Genomic DNA, 19,449 nt, shown 5'->3' with positions numbered 1-19,449 from the left:
CATTTTATCATTTTTATTTGAATTGAGCATCTTCCTGTTTTTTTTTTGCCCCAAGTCATCAGAGCTGCAACTCAATTTATAGACTTAAGTTAGCTTCTGCTTTTCAGTCTGCTTTAAGTTTGCTTTAGCTGAACCGCACCAGGATTCATTTGCAAGTGACCCAAGACCCTATTTTCTGGGAGACCGGTTCACTAGTTTGGTCCCCACCAGAGTTCAGGTGAGCTCAACATCCACAGATGGACAGATAGATAGAGGTTCATGTGGGCAATGTTATCTTCAAGGCTTGTTTGCACTAAGCTCCTGAGCTGCGGACATGCATTCATGTGGTTAACAAAAGGACGGATGGTGGGTGGCCACTCAGCCAGGGACGCAGTGCACCCACAAAGCTCTCCTTAAATCTGGCGGTTATTTGGTTACTTACATAACTCCCAGGTAGTTACATGTCATTACTTTAAACAAACTGCTGATTCATATGTTGAGAGGACTCAGTCCCACAGAGAGAGCAAGTGAATGCTTACAGTGTGGTCCTACATATGAGCTACATCAAGATTTTTTAAATACAATTTTATTAATGTATTGATTTTTAACTCAGCAAATTGGTGTTTATTGTGTATTGATTGAGATCTGAACCCACAATGAGTCAAACAGACTGAGGGACACTGAAGACATTGTGTTTCAGCATAGGAAAGCTTTGCTTTAAGAATGTTTAGGAAAATGTGAGGTGGAAAAAAAGGTATTATATAATTCAAATCAGTTTAAATCCCAGTGAAAACTAGAGTCCAGCAGGTTTTCTAAAGCTTTGACCAGACCTGAAGTGCTTTTATAAAAGAAATGCTACATTTCTGTTACTCCAACTCCAACATTTCCTATCATGATTGTGAGCCTGCAGCATGAGGTGTGGTGTAAGGGTGGTATGTGTGTACATATAAAATGTGTGTGTGCTGGGGAGTGTCGGTATGGAAGAGCAGTCCTCTTCACTCTGTCTCTCTAGTGCCAGTCCTTTGCTCCAACCTCTTTACATCCAAATTATAGCTTAATAGTTTTTCCTGATTATTTGGAGCGGGAGCCCCAATTTATGAGGTAACTTTAATTTTTTCTGCTTTAAATTATGTTCAACCAATTTATCTGTAATTTATGTAATTTATTAGGATTGTGATAGAAAGAAAATTCAGTTCTCTTTAATCAAGTTTAGTAATTCTTACAAGTTTTCTGAAGCTTTGAATCATTACCTAAACATATGAAAAGTTTATACCTTTAAAGTTTATACGTATAAATATATATGTCTACTACTTAAAGCGTGTTTGTTTTAGCCTCAGTGTGTTGCCCTTCAACATAGTGTTTTGTACAACTGTAACTGATAAATTCCTAAATTGTCCAATAAAATCATATTTCCTGTTGTTATTTAGCCCTTTTATTTATGTAAGTGTCTATATATTTGTTTTATTAGATGATATCGTGTTGAGCAAGACAGGTAAATCAAGATGTTAAATTGAAATACTGGATTAGTATTTCAATCAAGACAGATTTTTTTTTAATCAGGCTAATCTGGTTAAATGTATTTCAGAAAAACAGTTCAATAAACTTTAAATTAAATTTGGAAACCTTAAATAGAATAAAAACTTTAAATCTTATTTGTAACAATGAATGAAAATTGGAACTATTTTTTACTAATATTTTAGAATGTGAAAGCTGTTTTCAAGCAAAACTGAGTGTCAACTTGTTTATTCTAGTCAGAGAATAAAATGTAGCACATTAATTTTAATAAATGTCACTTTAAAACAAAAGTGTCCTGGTTGAAGATGGGAATGCTGAGTTCGGTTGTGAAAAACCAAAAATGGAAAAATGTGTCCATCATTGCAATTTGAGGCAAAATGCAGCCTAACTTCAGAACAAGGCATCAAGCCTGAAGCTGAAGCAAAACCAGCTTAGAGGTCTGAATGGGAACTCTGTTAAAATGAGCTGATCAATGCTGAAAGAGAGCAGTATTGCTCTGACATACAGTTTAGGTCTAAATTAACTTGTTATAAGATTTCCTGTTTTAAACACATAACTGAGACCTTTTTTTTCTTTTTTTCCTCTTCAGGAAATACTTGGTAAAGTCCACCATCAACTTTTTCTTGGAGTACAAAGGAGGAAGTTATCTTTTTTTGGCTGCATACACAAGTCCTTCAAAAACCCTGCTATAGCTGGTCACAGCTTCTGATTCAAAATGTTATTTACTCTAGGACTGCTTTTCCTTCTAACCTCACTTGCCTCCTCTGAAACCACAACCAGCAAGAAGAGAGATGGCGCAGAGAGAAACACAACTAAAATCCGTGAGGTTTTAAACTCTTCTAAACCAAAAATCCCACCTTTGGCTTCGACGCAAAACTTTCACCCCACCTTTAAACCAAACCCAGTAAATCAGACTGTTTTACCCACTTCAGCCACTAAACTAAAAGTTCAATCAGTTAACACTACTGAGGCTGGCAAAAGTAGACCCAGACCTACAGATGCTCCATCAGTAGCAGCAAAAAATCCTAAGACGAACAAAGCAGTGTCCAACAAAGGCAAGCATTTAGCCAACCAGACTGTCTCGGATGAGTTGACCCGTGATGCTAAAGGTAGAAAAGGGAAGCTTAGTTCCAACGGAACGCCAAATGTTCGGTCAACATCCGTAAAGTCTCCTTTAGCCCGCATTGCAAAACTGTCAACACACAAACCCCAATCTGTCAATCACACAGTCCCAACTGTATCAAATCATAGGAAGTTATCAGAGGGTGAAGCTGCTCAAAATGCCTCATCATCATCAGTTAAGTCTCATTCAGTCCGCATGGACAAAATCATCAAAAACAAACAGAAGCAAACAGTCAACCATACAATTTCAAATGGACCTATTTTATCCAGTCATAGCAAGACTGCCAAAAATAAGACAATTCCAAATGTTCCTTCAGTATCCAAAAAATCTCCCTCAACTCACACTGCTAAAGCCGTCACAGATAGACCTCTGCCATCACTCAATCAAACAGATGTGAATGAGTCTCATTCATCCCATAACAGCAAGACCAAAGAGGAGGAGTCTGCTCAAAATGTTTCATCAAAAGCCACAAAGTCTCCACTAGTTCATACCACAAAACCTATCAAAAACAAACCCCTGCAACCGACCAATCACACAACAACTGTTGAATCTGCCACGACCGGCCATAGCAAGGCTGTCAAAAATGAGACATTTCAAAATGCTCCGTCAGCTTCCACTAGCTCTCCATTAACGTCCTCTGGAAAGTCCACCAAAAACAAACCCCAGCAATCAGACAATCCCACAATTTCCAACAAATTCGGTCATAGAGGGAAAACTGAAGGCAACTCTACTCAAACTATTCAGTCCACTAAGACCAATACTATCGATGGTCCAAAGATAACCAAAGGCATCAATCAGACTGTTTCTACCATTCCCCTGGTCAATGCCACAAAGCCTCCAATAAAAGATGGAAAAGGTTTAAAAGTAGCAACATTAAACAAGACTTCCATTGAGGTCCCCAACAAAAAACAGCCAACTGCTTCACAGCCAGTAACAGTGGTCATCTGTAATGGCTGTGACTCAAACAACAAGGATCAAGAAGTGAAGCTGTCACCTGGCAATCCTCTGGTGGTGACTCATAAGATAAGCTTGCAGCCGGGGGGCTGCCCTGATGGACATGAGGCTAAGTTGGATGCCCTGAAAGATCGAGTAGCCCGGCTAGAAAAGGAGATGTCCTTTCTAAAAGAACAATGTACGTCTTTTTCACCATGTTTTCCAATTTTTTTTTAATCTGACACATTATCCACTGGATTTTTATTTTGCTTTTTTTTACATCCAGGCCCATGTTCTACTAAATGTCCAAATGGCTGTAGTGGAAATGGAAGGTGTGAAAAGGGAAGCTGTATCTGCCAGCAGGGGTTCATGGGTGCAGACTGCAGTAAGTGCAAACAAGGGGCAGATTGTAATACAAGTAAGTAGAAATTTTCTTTGTTGTTTTAACAAGTGGTACAGATTTGATTTGTATTCTGTCTCATATGACTCAATGTGTTGTTATTGTTTTTTTATTGAAAGAAAATGAGACTACAGCAAAAACCAAAAAACAGCAAGGAGGCACTTCTGAAAAGCAAAAAATTGTCCCAAAATTTAATGACCAAGAAAGCCCTGCAAAAACGTACCCTAAATCTGACCACCCAAAAGACGAGCCTCAGGGAAATGAGATCCATCACAACGAAAAGACGTCTATTCCACCTGAAAAGAAGAACGCTACAAATGCAACCACTCTTGCAGCATCAGACAAAGTCATCTTGAACAAAGCAACCATTAATGAGACCAGGAGGACAGGAGGATTAGGGTCAGTGAAGGTGGCAAACATCTCCTCACACAGCTTCACTGTCACATGGTTAGCGCCACAAGAGATGTTCAAAAAGTTTACAGTGACCAAACGAGAGCTACTGTCGGATGGCGACAAAAAGGAACCCCTGAGAGTCGAGGAACAGGACAAAAGCTCGACTGCGGGCAACACCACTATGGTGGAAAATGAAAGTACAACTGCATCCTCTGGAAAAGCTGCTGGATCAGAAACTGAAGCTAAGAGGACCTCTGTGGTGGTCCCAGGCCACGCACGCTCTGTGGAGATCACCAATCTTCAGGCAAACACACGCTATGTCCTGCAAGTTTATGGCATGGCAGGAAGCAGAAGATCAAGAACCCACCGAGTGACAGCAACTACAGGTTATTAGAACAATGACACATTTAGGGCGTACTCGCATTAAACAATCCTTATCATACCCAAGCATATTTGATGTTTGTGGTCTAGTTTAAGTTGTTCAGCATTCTGTGGTGTGGATGGCTTAGGTGGGCCAGTGTGCAGTAGAGTAGACCTTATCGTAGAATCAAGAGTTTTAAGTATTTTTCACTAAGGCAGGGTTTGTGAGTACGCCCTTATGTCCATCTGTCACACTTTCCAAAAAAATTAAGAAAAAAACAATAAAATAAAGAGATGTAGAAAATTGAAAACAAAGATATAAAACCCAATTCAGCATTTGCTTTGCCTTCTTTTGACAGGCCCTGAGCCTCCAACACAGATGGTTTTCAGTAATGTCACTGAATCATCTGTTGGTGTTTCCTGGGTCAAACCAAAGGCAACATTTACAGGCTTCCGAGTTACGTACATCAACATTGTGTCAGGTTTGTTAAAACTTCTCCATTTAGATAGTGCAATCAAACACTTCTCTTCCTATCAGAAAAAAAGATGAATTATGTATGTATGTATATATTTTTCCTTTCAGGGGAAAGTCGATTTGTGTCACTGGGATCCAAACAGTCTCATGTTGTCTTGCCTAAGTTGTCTCCGGGAACTTCTTACATGATTAGCATCACTGCGACCAACGACGCAGCCCAGAGTGATGATCTCACATCCATTGTAACCACTGGTAAATGCACGGAGAGGCTCACATTTATTTGTAGGGGTTTACTTTGAGAAACAATGAATGTAATTTCTTCTGGATCATTCTGTTGTCTGCAGTCCCCGCCCCTCCAAAACATCTTCAAGTCACTAACGTGACACACAATAGAGCTTTGCTACGGTGGACTCCCAGTCTTGGGAAAGTTGACCGCTTCATTATCAGCTATGAGTCCTCCAAGAGTGAGTGTCCATAGGTCATTTTTCATCAATACCAAGTGCTGATAGCTAAAAAAAAAAAAAATGTATTTTCTTAACCACAGCTCCTAATGTGACGGTAACAGTGATGCTGTCTGGAACCTCAGTGGAGCACCTGCTGAAAGGTCTACAGAAAGACACTATCTACACCATCAAAATGCTTAGCCAAAAAGACAGTCTGAAGAGTACAGCCATCTCAACATCTTTTACCACTGCGAATGGTATGCATTTATGGCATTAAATAGGATTTCCGATTCCCATGGGAGGATTTCAACCCATAAGTTATGTCTTCCTTGTCAGTGGTTAAACCCAGTGAAGTTTGGGCTCGCTCTGCAGTTATTGCCTGGAAAACACCCACTGTTTATCAGAGCTACAGAGTGATCTATGAAGTCCCAGGAAAAGAGAAAAAGGTGTTTATGATCCCTTGTCTATGACACATAACTATACCTAGCAGAGCGTTCCCCAGTCCTCGTCCTTAGGGTCACAAGTCACCCTGTTTTTCATGCTTCGCTGCTTAGGGCATCAAAAAGACTTCTGACAATGAGGATCAGGGTTGGGGAACCCTTACCTAGCTTATTTACAAATCTAAAAGGCACTAAATGACTGTGTTTGTGATAGGAGGTGATCCTGGCATCCACTGTCACAGAATATAAGCTGACAGGCTTATTGCCCATGTCACGCTACGTTGTTGTTGTACAAGGGGAGAAAAATGGACACTACACATCTGTGATTACCTCAGAGTTCATCACAGGTATTGTTATGCATCTGTTCAAAACTCTTTTCAACATATGTCTGAATGTATTTTGTAATTTTTGTCAAGAAAGGTTCTGTTAATGTCCTCCATGTAGTTATGAAATCTTAAAGCTCTTTGACAAATCGTAAACTACACGATAAATGTGAATCAGCTGATTCTGAGAAAAGCGGTTTTCATATCAGCGATGCACCTATATCCAACACATTACTTATGTTAAGTGGTGCATAATGACAGAATCAGCTGGTTTATGTTTACCTAAGTTGCGTAACTTGCAAGGCTGCTTTTCTCCGCCTCAGAATCTGAAATTGCATTAGCGGTTGAAGAGGTAGTCAAAAGATGCCAACACTGAAGCTAAAGCTCTGGTATTAAAGAGTTAAAAAGAGATCTTGACCTTAATGGGCTTTTATGTGGTTAAATGGTTGATGTTTTAGTTTGACTCAAATAGAGAGAATTTGCTTCCTTGGCAGAATCCTTGCAGGTACCCGATGTTAGCACCTGGCCTCCACCGCTCGCTAGTTTTAATTTCCAATTTTTTGCCAACATCTCTTGCAAAAAAGCTCTCCAGAAGTGCTTGGGAAAGCTTCTTGAACCCAAAGTCAGATCATTTATTGTGCCTTACTATACCTTTGTGAGGTTGTGGATGGGGCTCTGCTTAAATCCAAATAAAAGTAGTGATGCTTGACTTTGCTCCTCAGTATATTTTCTTAATTATGAAATATCCCAAAGACTAACAAGTTTAAATATTTAATTTTATCTTCAACATTTTATTTATGTATGCATTTTAAAATTCAATGTTGCATTCAACATTTCTCCTCACCACCCAGGAAAACTGCGGTTCCCTTTTCCCATGGATTGCTCACAAGAGCTGCTGAATGGAGCTTCAGAGTCTGGGGAAGTCGACATTTACCCAGGAGGGAAAGAGGGAGAGGCAGTCAGAGTATACTGTGACATGGAGGCTGATGGAGGCGGTTGGACGGTAACAGGCTGCTTGTGTCTTTCACACCTTAAACCAGACCAGCATAAAAAAAAAGCTCACAGCTGAGCCTGTGTTTTTTGTAGGTATTCCAGAGAAGGATGAATGGAAAAACGGATTTTTACAGAACCTGGCCTGAATACAGTGTGGGGTTTGGAAATCTGAGTGAAGAATTCTGGCTTGGTACATCCAGACAAAGCTCTTTTTTGATATGTGCATCTAAATCAATGTTTTAATTTTGCCAAAAATGATTTGTGCCCCTGCTTGTTGCCAGGTAATGAGCTCCTGCACAACCTGACCAGTGTTGGGCCTGTGAGTCTGAGAGTGGATCTGCAATCAGGAAATGACACGGCGTATGCTCACTATACCAACTTTTCTGTGGCTTCAGAGGAGAGGAACTATACCCTTACTGTGTCTGGATACACAGGAACAGCAGGTGCCTTAGAACACAGAATGTTTGCAGTTATTTAATGGAATTGTAAAATACTACAATGACAGGAGCTTTGAAATTCTGATCTTTTCAAGATTTTGTTTTTTTTGAGATTTGATATTTGTCTCTAATTAAATAAAGAAAGAAAAAAAATCAGAAACCAGGATAAGCAGGGTATTGTGGATCATAAAGTGAGAAGACAATGATTAGATTATTTTAATCATTATATATGCAGGTGAAAAATAAAACGAACAAATTTTAGAGTTGTTCTTATTGAACCACAAAATTTTGAGCAGGCCCAACAAACACTGAAAAATGTACATTTAACTGCATGTGGATTCTTCTGTCAGGCGACTCAATGAGGTACCATAGTGGACGTCCATTTTCCACTAGCGATAAGGACCCCGATCGCCTGGAGACCCACTGTGCCAAGTCTTACCTGGGAGGCTGGTGGTACAAGAACTGCTACAAGGCCAATCTAAATGGCCTTTATGGCGCTCACAGCAAAAATCAGGTATTTCTTTGTACCTTCTGTGACACGGCATTGCTTGCGCAGCATTAACCTCATTCTTTCCTTCCTTGCAGGGAATAGTTTGGATAGACTGGAAAGGCAAAGACTCTTCCATTCCTTTCACAGAGATGAAGTTAAGACCCTCCTGGTTCTCCTCTGCAACTCATGGCTAAAAATGAGTCACTCTCCATCAGCAGACAGTCCCTGATCTGCAAGACAGCCAGAGCTTCAGAAAAGTAAAACTATAAAGCTGCTGCATGCCTCTGTCCATCTGTAAACCCATGCAGTAGTTTATTTAGCTGAACCTGAACCTGTTCTCTTTACTCAATATTTTTGGTTATTTTTTTATATGTTTTGACTGTGCTTCTGCTGGATGTAACAAGGAAGAAGAAAGCCGGTATCAGTTTGAGTTTTCTGTTTCACTTTGAAGTCTTTAATGTTTTTTCACCAACATGGTTTGACAGCCCACCACTGCTGTAACTAAATATGCACTGTCTTACTGCATGGAAATAAAACAGGCTAATGTGGGTCTTGGGTCTCCTTGTGTTATTTGTAGAAAACATCCATCCATTTCCTGAACCTACTAAATCCCTTCTGAGGATATAGGGCTGCTGGAGACTATCCCAGCTTTTATTGGGTGTAGGGGGGGGGGGGTTACACCCAGGTCAGATCACTATTCTGTTGCAATCACTCTCACATTCACATCTAGGATCAATTTTGAGTCATCAGTTAACCTATGAAATACATTTTAAGCCTGTTGGAGGAAGCTGAGTGCCCAGAGAAAACCCACACGAACACAGAGAGAAAATGCAAATTCCACATCGAAAGGTTCCAGCCAGGATTTAAACTAGAGCCTTCTTGCTGTGAGGTGAGAGTGTGAACCACTACTCCACCGTGTAGCCTATTTGTAGTAAAAAAAAAAGTGAATACATAAATTTCATTTAACTTCCAAACCTACCAAACCCCTTCTGGGGTCACGGGGTTGATGGGATAAGCTTCAGCAACACCTTCACACCCATCGAAACAATTTGTAATCATCAATTTACCCATGAATTATGTCTTTGGAGTGTGGGAGGAAACCAGAGACCCCGAAAAGAACCCATGTGTCATGGTTTGAGTTTGTTGTGTCGTGTTTTTTCATTTTAGTTCTTGTTCTGTCTTGTTTGTTTCTGTTTCCTGTTTTATTTTGAAAGGTTTCCTGTCTTGTCTTGTTTCTTGTGCTTTACTTCCTTTGGTCCCCATCTGCCCTGATCGTGTTCACCTGTGTCTTGTCTGCCCTGTCTGTATTTAAGTCTTGTCTCTGCCTTCCTCCTGTGCTGGTCCATTAACTTCTGGTCGTGTGTTTAACGTCTTCATGTGTCTTCGTCCGTTCATGCCATGTTTCGTGCCACGCCACAGTGAGTTTTTGTTTTGTCATCCTGCTCTGCAGCGCCTTTTGTTTGTTGTTTATTAAACCCCCCTGGTCTTGGAACTGTTTGCCTCCCGCCTCTGCGTCTGGGTCCTACCGGCTCTCGAGCCTCCCCCTCACGTGACACCATGATGCACAAGGAGAACATGTAAACTCCACACAGAAAGGTCCCAGCTAGGATTCTAACCAGGAGAGAGTGCTAACCACTACACCACCACACAGCCCATGTCTAAATTCTAATAAAACAGAAAAAAAATACTCAGTGGATTAAGTCAAATGTATCTGCAAGACTGCTGTTTATGTGGACAGTGGTGTGCTTTATGTCCTTCACCAAACCTCTGCTGTGTTTATCACACTAGATGTTTCCACGTAGCTTGCAGTCATCTAGATTTGTTGACCTGAAAATATTTAGACATCCTTGATTTTAGTGAAAACATCACATCAAGCCGAGGGGATGTGCCGACTATAAAGACGAGGAGCAGAGAGCCGGTCCGCTTTCTGAAGTGTGACGCCGGCACCAGAACAGAATGGCTTCAGAAATGTCTGCAGTCAGTGCTGGGGCTGTACTCTTGTTTGTTCTGTTCTTAATTTTGATGCTGATTTCTTGTCAAAGAAAAAAAAGTCAACAAGGAGGTGACAAAACCACTGCATCAGACTGTTAAAAATAATTTATTAACATGTTCTGGGTGGATCATTTTTAACTCTTTCTTCTTCCTCCTTGTAGGAGCAGCATCTGGACCTCTGCAGGGTTTGTATCTTTTTCTTTTTCGCTCTGCACCTCCATCACTTCCCGGCCCTCCAGGCCACTTTTTGATTGGCAATATGATGGAGCTGATGCACGATCACCTACCAATTCACCTGACTAGCCTCGCCCAACGCTATGGGAGCATTTACCGCCTTAAATGTGGAAACACAAGTAATCACCTATTTATTAGTTATGTACAGTCCTATGATCTTAGTTTATGTTGACTCAAAACTTCATGTTTTTTTAAGCCATGGTGGTGCTTAATAGTGGAGAACTGATAAGAGAAACTTTGGTGAGGAAATGGTCTGACTTTGCTGGGAGGCCAATCTCATACACAGGTGAAACCCTTTTTTTTTAGCTCATTTTCTATGAACCACAACAGCCATCATAACCAATTCTCACCTATCAGGTGATATTGTGTCTGGGGGAGGACGGAACATTTCTCTTGGGGATTATACTGAGGAGTGGAGGGCACATCGCCGCCTCGTCCATGGCGCCCTGCAGCGCTGCTGCCAGCAGTCTTTACACAGTGTGATTGAGAGGCAGGCTCTTCATCTGAGAAAGGTAAAGAACACGGGGAACTCTTCCAGCAAGCAAACGTTGGGTTTTTCCAAAGTTACAACACAGACAGATAAGGCTCAGCTTGTTTTGCCGCTTAGGTTCTGATGGGCTACCAGGGCAGCCCTGTTGATCTCTCTGAAGACTTCACAGTGGCAGCCAGCAATGTCATCACCACTTTGGCCTTCGGTAAAGAAGTGAGTATCATTTCTCTTGGATTTGATTTTCAACCAACATCCAGGAGCAATTGCATCACACCAGTACCTAGCTGTGTGTTTTTGTGTTGGGGGAATGGGCAAAGTCACTGTTTGCTTTGCCGATTTGGACATCTGTATTGCATAAAGGTGAGGACAATGTGCCGTCTGGTTGTGACGCAGCTTTCCATCTGTTCTTTAGTACGATAAGAGCTCATCAGAGCTGCAGCAGCTGCACAGCTGTCTGAATGAGATTGTGTCTCTGTGGGGGTCCTCTTGGATTTCTGCACTGGATTCCTTCCCACTGCTGAGAGTCAGTATTACAATGTCGCTACTGTTCTAATTGACCAACCCCAATAACAGGGATCACTTGTTCTTTTAAAGAAATTGCCCAACCCCGTATTTGCTCGTCTTCTTAAAGAGGTGGCCAGGAGAGATGAAATCATTAAGCAACACCTTGATAATTTTAAGGTGAGTCATCAAAAATGTAAACTCATCCTACAAAGAACAGTATTTAATCCTATACAGACCACTTTATCCCAGAATTGACAAAAAATGGCATTTTGGGGGAATTTTATTCTTTAAAATATTTGCTGAAATCCAAAAGAAATTGTTGCAAAGAATTTGGACATGAGTGTTCAGCTTCTTTACATACTGTCTCAAATTTGATCTGCACATTTTTGACATGTTGCAACAGGATTATAAAGAGTTAAATATCAACACATTTTGCGTTCTTTCAATTCGGCAAGTAGTCATTTAAAAAAAAAAGGAATAACAAGAGGTGAGTTACTCTTACCATAAAGTTTTGAAAATTAGCAAATCTTTTCCAGCCAAAAGTGTTTGTAAGATTGAATGGAAGCAACCATTTGGAAATGAGCAGGAAAAGCCTTTTCTGCTACCCCTAGTGGAATGATGATGAACTGCAGGGCAGAACAATGTAACAGGTTATGTCCAACGGGCTTTTAAGGAAAGTTTGGATCATGATCATGAGATAGGGATCCCACAAATGCGTGTATCAAATATGATTTGAATGGTTATGTAGGGTTCTATTTGTTCAGTTGCAAGGGCATCAAAGTGAAGACTCCATAACTGGATCCCTCCTCCAAGCTCTTGACAAACATCAGAACACTAAAGAAGGACAGGTTTGTGCAATAGCTTATTGGCAGAAGACACGGCAGCAGGAAGTGATGAAGAATGACACTTTTGGTTCTCTGCAGCTGTTGACGGATGTCCATGTTCACATGGCGACTGTGGATCTTCTCATTGGGGGAACTGAAACCACGGCAGCCTGGCTGAACTGGACCGTGGCCTTCCTGTTACACAGGCCAGAGGCACTGTTTTTTTATGTTCTTTCACAAAGAAAATGATCCAAAAACATCCTAAATTCCATCAAAATGTGTCTCTGTTTTTTCTTTGTGAACTCTCAGATACAAGACAAAGTATATGAGGAGCTGTGCACAGTTCCAGAAGGACGTTATCCAAAGTACAGCGACAGACAAAGACTGCCTGTCCTGTGTGCTCTGGTCAACGAAGTGCTCAGACTCAGACCAGTTGCTCCTCTAGCGGTTCCACACAGAGCCATCAGAAACAGCAGGTTAGCTGAACATCAGTGAATGACGCCCCTGCTGGTAAAGCTGTCCGTATTTACTGGGTAAAGCTAAGAGATTTAGCCACGTTTGAAAAAAGAATTTGAATTTTTTCTATTTTTATAAAGTCATATGGGGTTTTTGTTGACCTGAGGATCTGTCAGCTTGATTCACATCAGATTTCCTCCCTGAAGGTTAAAATGTACCACTGATAACTTCTTAGTGCAAACCACACTTAGACGTAAATGCTTTCAGTGTCATTTTAGTAAAGTTACCTGTTGTAACACAACTTTCTTGTTATTTGTATTTTTTGAAAATTGCTTTTTTTTAGTATTGCAGGTTTCTTCATTCCCAAGAATTCTGTCATCATTCCTAATCTTTTTGGAGCTCATCACGATCCTGCAGTCTGGTCTGAGCCGTACAGCTTCAAACCAGGTCCCGCTCCACATCTGAGTGCAACCATCGTCCTTTCACTCTGAGCCCTCTTCAAATAAAGTCCTTCCTCTCCTTCTTTCTCTTTCCGTTTTGGTCAGAGCGCTTTCTGGAAGGTGGAGGAGGCTCCACCCGTGCCCTTGTGCCTTTTGGAGGGGGAGCGAGGCTCTGCCTGGGGGAGTCTGTTGCCAAAATGGAGCTCTTTCTTTTCACGGCTTACCTGTTGAGAGATTTCCAGTTCATCCTCCCTGAGAGCAACGTCTTCCCTCCTGACCTCAGAGGGATTGCCACTGTCGTTCTCAAAATCAAGCCCTACAAAGTCATAGCTCGTCCGAGACCTGCAATCGGTCCTTGACACACCACAGCGCCTGTGTGTTTTTCTGCATCTTTTTGTTCACTTCTGTGGTGATTAAAAGGTCTTTCAGTGGACTTGTTTTTAGTTTAAAGGAGAAAACACAGGATTGATGTGGAAATCAGCAGCAATTCCTTATGTTATATTATATCTTGAATATATATCTTATATTCTCTGAATCAGTCTGTCTCTAGTTTCTACAAATGACTTTAGTAGAAGCTCCTTTCAAACTTTCATCAGGCTTGACAGCACCATCTTGTGGATAAGCAATGAAAACCTCAACTTGACCTCTGAAAACATTGTTTTTTATTTTGTCCCTTATCAGAAAATTACAACACTTTAGCAAAGAGAGAGAGAGCTTTGACATTGATCAAAACATTAAAACTATGTTTAAAAAAATAATTTGTTGTGTTTATAAAGATCTACTGAGGCTGTATTAATTAAATCATAACATTTACATCATGTTTCTTCCAATTTTTATTCAGGCTGTCTAACGCTGTCCTCTAAATTACTGAAAGAAATTGTGTTTTTTGAAATATTTTCTGGCAGAAAAACCTGCAATAAAGGAGACACTGTCTAAAAGTGTTTAATCAATCCACCAGCTTATGATTACTAATGATGAGACTTGATTTTCTTAACTTTACATGCTTAAAAAGTCTACAAACTGTATTAACCTCTTAATATTTGAGGTAACCCTGTCACAGGGTCCCAGTTAGGCAGAATGATCTGCTATGGTAATATAACCCAAAATGTGATGTCCACACATCTGGATGCCAGATCTTAAGAAGTTAAACTAAAGAAACAAAAAACTGTGGGGATGATTTGATTTCACATGATGACAATACTGTGTTTTCTAACATTTATTTCAATTTAGACATCATACTTAAAGTGCTTCTGCTGTGACTCAGATGATCTTTTAAAAGAGAAGGCGTAATTTCCTGATGATCTATCTTGTGAAACTCGCCTTTTGTGTGTAGCAACAGACATCAAGGATGTGGGACCAGATGCCTTCTGAGAGAACAATGAGTTCTTTTGTGCTGCTTGGATTCATTTTCACCATTTCTCTAACATGGGCAACTGGACCGGATGGAGCTGGTAAATATAAGAATTTATAAGAAGCAAGTAAAGCTAAATAAAAGGGGGGAGAAAAATCGAGTGTATTTTCAGATGCCCCCTTGTGGATGAGTTCTTTGATTTTGAGAAACTTTCTTGCAATGAATCAACTGAGAAGTTGTTTTTTTAACTTCTGTCATTTTCTTTCTGAGAAAGTTTGAATGTGTTACAATAAATAAGAATTTAAATGGTACTTAATCCCTACAAGCTTGCATTGAACGAGCCACTCTTCGATTGTTTTAATCATACGTTTTTAAATAATTATTCAATTAATTTCCCACAAATTGCTTTCAATTTGCTTTGAAGCATCTTTATACACAGAAAACTGTACATATTGACCAAACAAACTCTCTTTTGTTAATGTTTATGTTTATCACAAGTATTTTTTTTTGGGGGGGGGGGGGGGGCAGTGAAATCCAACATTTATGTGTATAAATCTCAACATAAAACTCTTCTTTTCTTTTATGTCAACAGATGATCTGCTTATTTTTGCTGCTGGGCAGAAAAGCATAAATATTCCATGTGCTTTACCTTCCAAAAACTCCTGTTCCTCCATTAACTGGAGCATGGGAGATAGGCCTCTGTTTGGCACCGAGGTGGTGAAAGCTGGAAAAGTACAAATTACAAAAAACGGCAAGTACCGCATACAGAAGGACTGCTCTTTGGAGATTGCTCATGTCCTACCAGGTGATGCACAACTATACACGTGCAGTGACGGTGTGGGTAATGCAACCACTTCCCTCCGGTTTCCTGAAAGTAGGAGCATTTCTTTTCTCCTTCCATCAATATTTTGAATACCTCCATCATGAAATATGACAGCAATTCCTCTGTTTGTGAAGTTAAAGAGCAGTCAGGAGATGCAGAGAAGAGATTGGAGCTTCAGTGTTACCTTAACACACGTTCAGGATTTAAACCCTGCGGTATCAACTCAGATGTACACATCAGGTGGACGACTCTGGACAACACGCCTCTAAAAGGAAAAAGGTTTAGCGTCCAAAATTGCTCTGCTTGTTTCTCAAAACTGTTTATCACAAAAAAAACGACAGATCATCACAGAACGTGGAAATGCCAGGTTGTCCAGAACGGCCAAGTCAAAGCCACCGCCAGTTATACATCCACGATAGAAGGTACAATCCTCCTAACTAAAGTTAAGGATGAATTTGTGTAGGTGTCATTGCATTTTTCCTTCCTCACAGGTGGTTTGGAAGAAGTGTTTGCTGCAGTGGGGGAGTCAGTGTCACTTCCATGCAGCAGCAATCTCTCTTTCAGTTCCACAAGCAACATAAAGTGGACTGTGAATGACAAGCCCCTGATCAATGCGTCACTCCAAAGCGCTCACAACACCTTTCAGATCAACAAAGACTCATCGTTGCTCATCAATAAAGTAGGTTCTCTTCATGCTGGAAACTACCAGTGCTCAGAGTCCAGCAGTCCTCCAAAGGTGCTAAACAGAATCAGGCTGCACACCCTTGATGGTAAGAGCCAAAAGCCCAAAACCAAGCAGTGATCAGAAGATTCTTTTTGACTTTTTGTAATTTTGTCTTTACAGTTACAGAAGACTTTGAGCCAGAGGACAAAAATTTTAATCTGACATGTATTCTCACCTGTGCCGAAAACTGTGAAGCAGATTTTAATTTAACTTGGTCTGAGAGAAACCAAGACGGCCTGCAGAGCAGACTAACCACTGCGGGTAACACCCTCACAAAGACGCTCCTTTTTCCCTTTCAGCCATCGAGTTCACAGGAAATACTTTGCTCTGTGCACAGAGAAGGGGCACTGATGACGTCAAAGAAATGGCCCTCTGTTCACCGTATGTCTGCTCTATGCACATTACCCGTTACAAGCAGAAGCTCAATCCAACATGAAGAAATAACAAAAGTCTAATTTCCACAGCTCTGCAAACACTGCCCTGGTTAGGCCTTCCTCTGGGACTTGCAGTGTGCACGGCTGTAACAGTCTATGTGTGCATGAAGAGAAAGCAGAAGACGGATGCAGGTACTGAAAGTGTTACGTAATTTATAGATCGGAAAAGGACAATAACACATGAATCCCCCTTCTGTTACCACAGCAGAGGATTTGCCAACTGTTGAAATGGTAAGGTCAGGGGGTCACCATTGAATCATGCTATACTGATATGTCCAAATGCTGTGACTTACAATACATTTTTTTACACAGGGCCCTGTTTATGAAATTATTCAGGATGAGGAGCCACAGAGACATTTCAAACGTGAAGCAGACCACACAACGTATGACTTATTACAGCCTGTGGACTAAGCCGATCATCTTCTGATCCATTGTGAAAATGTTCCCAGTTTAATTATGATTATGCCGTTTTTAGCCAAAATCCAAAAACCTGTGTCGTTTTCCAGGACATAGTTTCTGCAGACCGACAGGAGTTCATTCGAAATTTTTCTCTGAGTTGTGGGCGGGACCATTGGTGCAGTATAAGCCCACCCCTACTTCCCATCATCCGTCTGTTTACACTCTCTTCTGCCAACTTCCAGCCTCTCACGACCCCAATCTGACATTATTGGTGCAACAAAAATGGCGAGCAATATTGAAGCTATCCAGCTGTTCAATTTGGAGCCAGATGCCACCTCAGGCGAGGAAAACGAAGGATGCATCAGAATGATGCCGAGCAGGAAGCTTGCTGTTGTAGGTGCTGCCTCACAGCTACAAGCTTTTGCCAATGGGATTTTTTCCTGATTTACAGCAATTTGAATAAAGAAATAGTCCATTTTATGCTCACATTTCTTTATACATGTCCTTCATCATCAGAAAAATGCCACAAGAACATGTTCAAAACAACAAAAACAACTTTTCCCATCATCCCATCATCCCAACATCTAATTTCACAAATAGGAATTAATGCACTTGTTACACATGTGCATTTTTAGGTATTTAAACACAAAGTAAAGGTAAAAAGAAAAACCTGGGTTTTCCTCTGGAATTAAAACTCTTCTAGTACTGAACTGCAACAAAGAAGACAACTTTTTTTGAGTCGCAAAAAAAGAACACAGGGGTGAATTTGATTTTCTTTCAGCAGAAACACTTACAGGTAGAAATGTTTTCCTCCTCGAAGTAGTACAAAGAGTTGACTTTCTTTTCATCATCTGCGACAGAAACATGGGTCTCTAAAGATGTGACGTCGTCCCCAAAGTATTCATACTAGTCTACCATGCCCTTTTTTGAAATATTGGTTAGTATCAGTTGATAACGACAGTAAAAAGCACTTACCCTGTACATCTGGAAGACTCATATTTTCATAGGTGTCCATGTAAGCTTTAAGAAAACCAGATAAACATAGTTAGATAGTTGCTTTTTGCAGCATATTGGTATATTAGAAAGATTTTATTTATTTTTTTGATAACAAACCTGGATAGCCTCTTGTCAATTGGGTTGGTGACTTTTGGGTATGAAATTTGAAGTAGATGATCAGTGCTGTCAGTACAGCAATAATTATTATCACCACACTAACTACTGAAGCCACAACTGGAGTTGAGGTTGAAGAGGGGACCTGCTCTGTGGCCTCCAATGCTGCGAGAAGTGAGAGCAAAAGTTAGACATCTCACAGGTAAAGACGTCTTAGTCGTGCAGTGTGTGATGCAGAACCTGCAGACCTTGATTGGTTGTTGCCATGACGACTGCAGTGGTTGTGATCACTAAACTATCTGCTTGATTAAACAAAGAAGTCTTTAATCAATAAAGCTGTTTAAAAAAGCGGAACATGCTAACATGTCAACAGAGAAAGATCGCACCTTGGATGACCAAATTGATTTCGTGGCAATGTTGCCGTTGGCTCAACATGAAGGTACACCTGTACCAGCCAGCGTCAGAGGTGTTCACAGACTGGAAAACCAAGGGTCCATCGTTCCTTTCTCTTATCAAGACTTGCTCCTGTCCCTTTAACTTTGCCCAGGTGACGTTTGAAGTCTCAGATGTTGGGTTACACTTGAGCGTTAAAGGGTAGCCCGGTGCAGCCATCACGGCCTGAAGGACTTTGCAATCTGAAAGGTGATTAAATCAGATAAATGAAAAAATACAAACATTGATCAATCAATAAATAGAGCACTTTATAAAAAAATTACTTTTGACTTTTAGCTGTATGTATTTCTTCTCAATAAGCTTCCATCCTTTCCAGACTTCCTCTGTGTATAACCCAGCATCCAACTGGCCCGGGTTCTTCAAAAAGACGCACATATTTCCATCTCCATCTTCTTTCCATACCACCTTATCTGTTTGCAGAGACTCACTCGGCCACTCAAAGATAGTGCTACCATTTGTGTTGCCGGCAGTCTTCATCCATCTGACTCTGTAGGTGCTCATATCCACCAGGGTTGAATTCAAGCAGGAGAGAGATACCTCTTCCTCTAGAAATGCTGTCCGAACGTCAGGACTTGCAGAGACCGCTGTCAAACAGTTACAGCATGAAGACACATCAAACAGCTGGCACAGGTTGAGTTGCTTTATCCAATAATAGAAAATGATCCAGTGACTCACCACTGCACTTTGCTAGGAGGTTCAACAGAAATGAGACTGAGATAATCAGCTGGAAATGAAAATAGGCCATGGTCTGTGCAGGACGCTCTGACCTGAGACTCACTAGAGCTTCTCTCTTTTAGACCTCTGCTTGGATTTCTCAGTTCCCTAAGTTCTACAGAAATCTCAACCTGAAACTAAACCACTTCATCAAACTTTTTGTTTTTGTTTTGGCTCAACAGCGTCCTGATAACAGG

At 40.8% G+C, this 19,449-nt stretch overlaps 4 protein-coding genes across 7 annotated transcripts; 3 read left to right on the top strand and 1 right to left on the bottom strand.

Moving 5' to 3' along the window:
• Positions 1–917: 917 nt before the first annotated feature.
• On the top strand, positions 918–8,853 carry tnxba (tenascin XBa). Its single transcript, XM_023964402.2, has 15 exons — positions 918–1,080; positions 2,084–3,749; positions 3,837–3,968; positions 4,070–4,729; positions 5,063–5,185; positions 5,287–5,430; positions 5,523–5,642; positions 5,723–5,878; positions 5,958–6,067; positions 6,276–6,408; positions 7,236–7,387; positions 7,471–7,567; positions 7,659–7,820; positions 8,165–8,328; positions 8,400–8,853. The coding sequence occupies exons 2-15, from the start codon at positions 2,210–2,212 to the stop codon at positions 8,496–8,498; spliced, it is 3,792 nt and encodes a 1,263-aa protein (XP_023820170.1). The 5' UTR covers positions 918–1,080; positions 2,084–2,209; the 3' UTR covers positions 8,499–8,853.
• Positions 8,854–9,628: 775 nt separating this feature from the next.
• On the top strand, positions 9,629–14,057 carry cyp21a2 (cytochrome P450, family 21, subfamily A, polypeptide 2). 3 transcript variants are annotated; one of them, XM_078932939.1, is made up of 12 exons: positions 9,629–9,722; positions 10,458–10,649; positions 10,727–10,816; positions 10,888–11,042; positions 11,138–11,233; positions 11,433–11,543; positions 11,615–11,701; positions 12,289–12,372; positions 12,448–12,561; positions 12,658–12,824; positions 13,148–13,251; positions 13,350–14,057. In XM_078932939.1, exons 1-12 carry the CDS (start codon positions 9,680–9,682, stop codon positions 13,601–13,603), a joined length of 1,497 nt encoding a protein of 498 aa, XP_078789065.1. In that variant the 5' UTR covers positions 9,629–9,679; the 3' UTR covers positions 13,604–14,057. The 3 variants fall into 3 exon arrangements, with proteins under 3 accessions (XP_078789065.1, XP_004078124.1, XP_020565772.1); XM_004078076.5 differs by lacking the exon at positions 9,629–9,722 and adding an exon at positions 10,211–10,366; XM_020710113.3 differs by lacking the exons at positions 9,629–9,722; positions 11,433–11,543; positions 11,615–11,701 and adding an exon at positions 10,211–10,366.
• Positions 14,058–14,467: 410 nt separating this feature from the next.
• Positions 14,468–17,455, top strand: LOC105355917 (uncharacterized). Its single transcript, XM_011485146.3, has 8 exons — positions 14,468–14,695; positions 15,188–15,469; positions 15,553–15,840; positions 15,910–16,188; positions 16,263–16,523; positions 16,607–16,708; positions 16,782–16,807; positions 16,889–17,455. Exons 1-8 carry the CDS (start codon positions 14,593–14,595, stop codon positions 16,985–16,987), a joined length of 1,440 nt encoding a protein of 479 aa, XP_011483448.1. The 5' UTR covers positions 14,468–14,592; the 3' UTR covers positions 16,988–17,455.
• LOC105355916 (uncharacterized) lies at positions 17,451–19,409 on the bottom strand. 2 transcript variants are annotated; one of them, XM_011485143.4, is made up of 8 exons: positions 19,214–19,408; positions 18,802–19,122; positions 18,472–18,720; positions 18,334–18,384; positions 18,089–18,250; positions 17,951–17,995; positions 17,770–17,826; positions 17,451–17,685 (listed from the first exon to the last, which is right to left on the bottom strand). In XM_011485143.4, the coding sequence occupies exons 1-8, from the start codon at positions 19,281–19,283 to the stop codon at positions 17,675–17,677; spliced, it is 966 nt and encodes a 321-aa protein (XP_011483445.1). In that variant the 5' UTR covers positions 19,284–19,408; the 3' UTR covers positions 17,451–17,674. The 2 variants fall into 2 exon arrangements, with proteins under 2 accessions (XP_011483445.1, XP_020565770.1); XM_020710111.3 differs by having other exon boundaries at positions 17,451–17,826; positions 19,214–19,409.
• Positions 19,410–19,449: the final 40 nt, after the last annotated feature.

This window comes from Oryzias latipes, chromosome 16, assembly GCF_053564925.1.
Source record: "Oryzias latipes strain Hd-rR chromosome 16, Olatipes_Hd-rR_3.1".
NCBI classification, from domain to species: Eukaryota; Metazoa; Chordata; class Actinopteri; order Beloniformes; family Adrianichthyidae; genus Oryzias; species Oryzias latipes.
The sequence above is the reverse complement of the archived record's forward strand: the minus strand, read 5'-3'. Positions and strand labels throughout refer to the sequence as shown.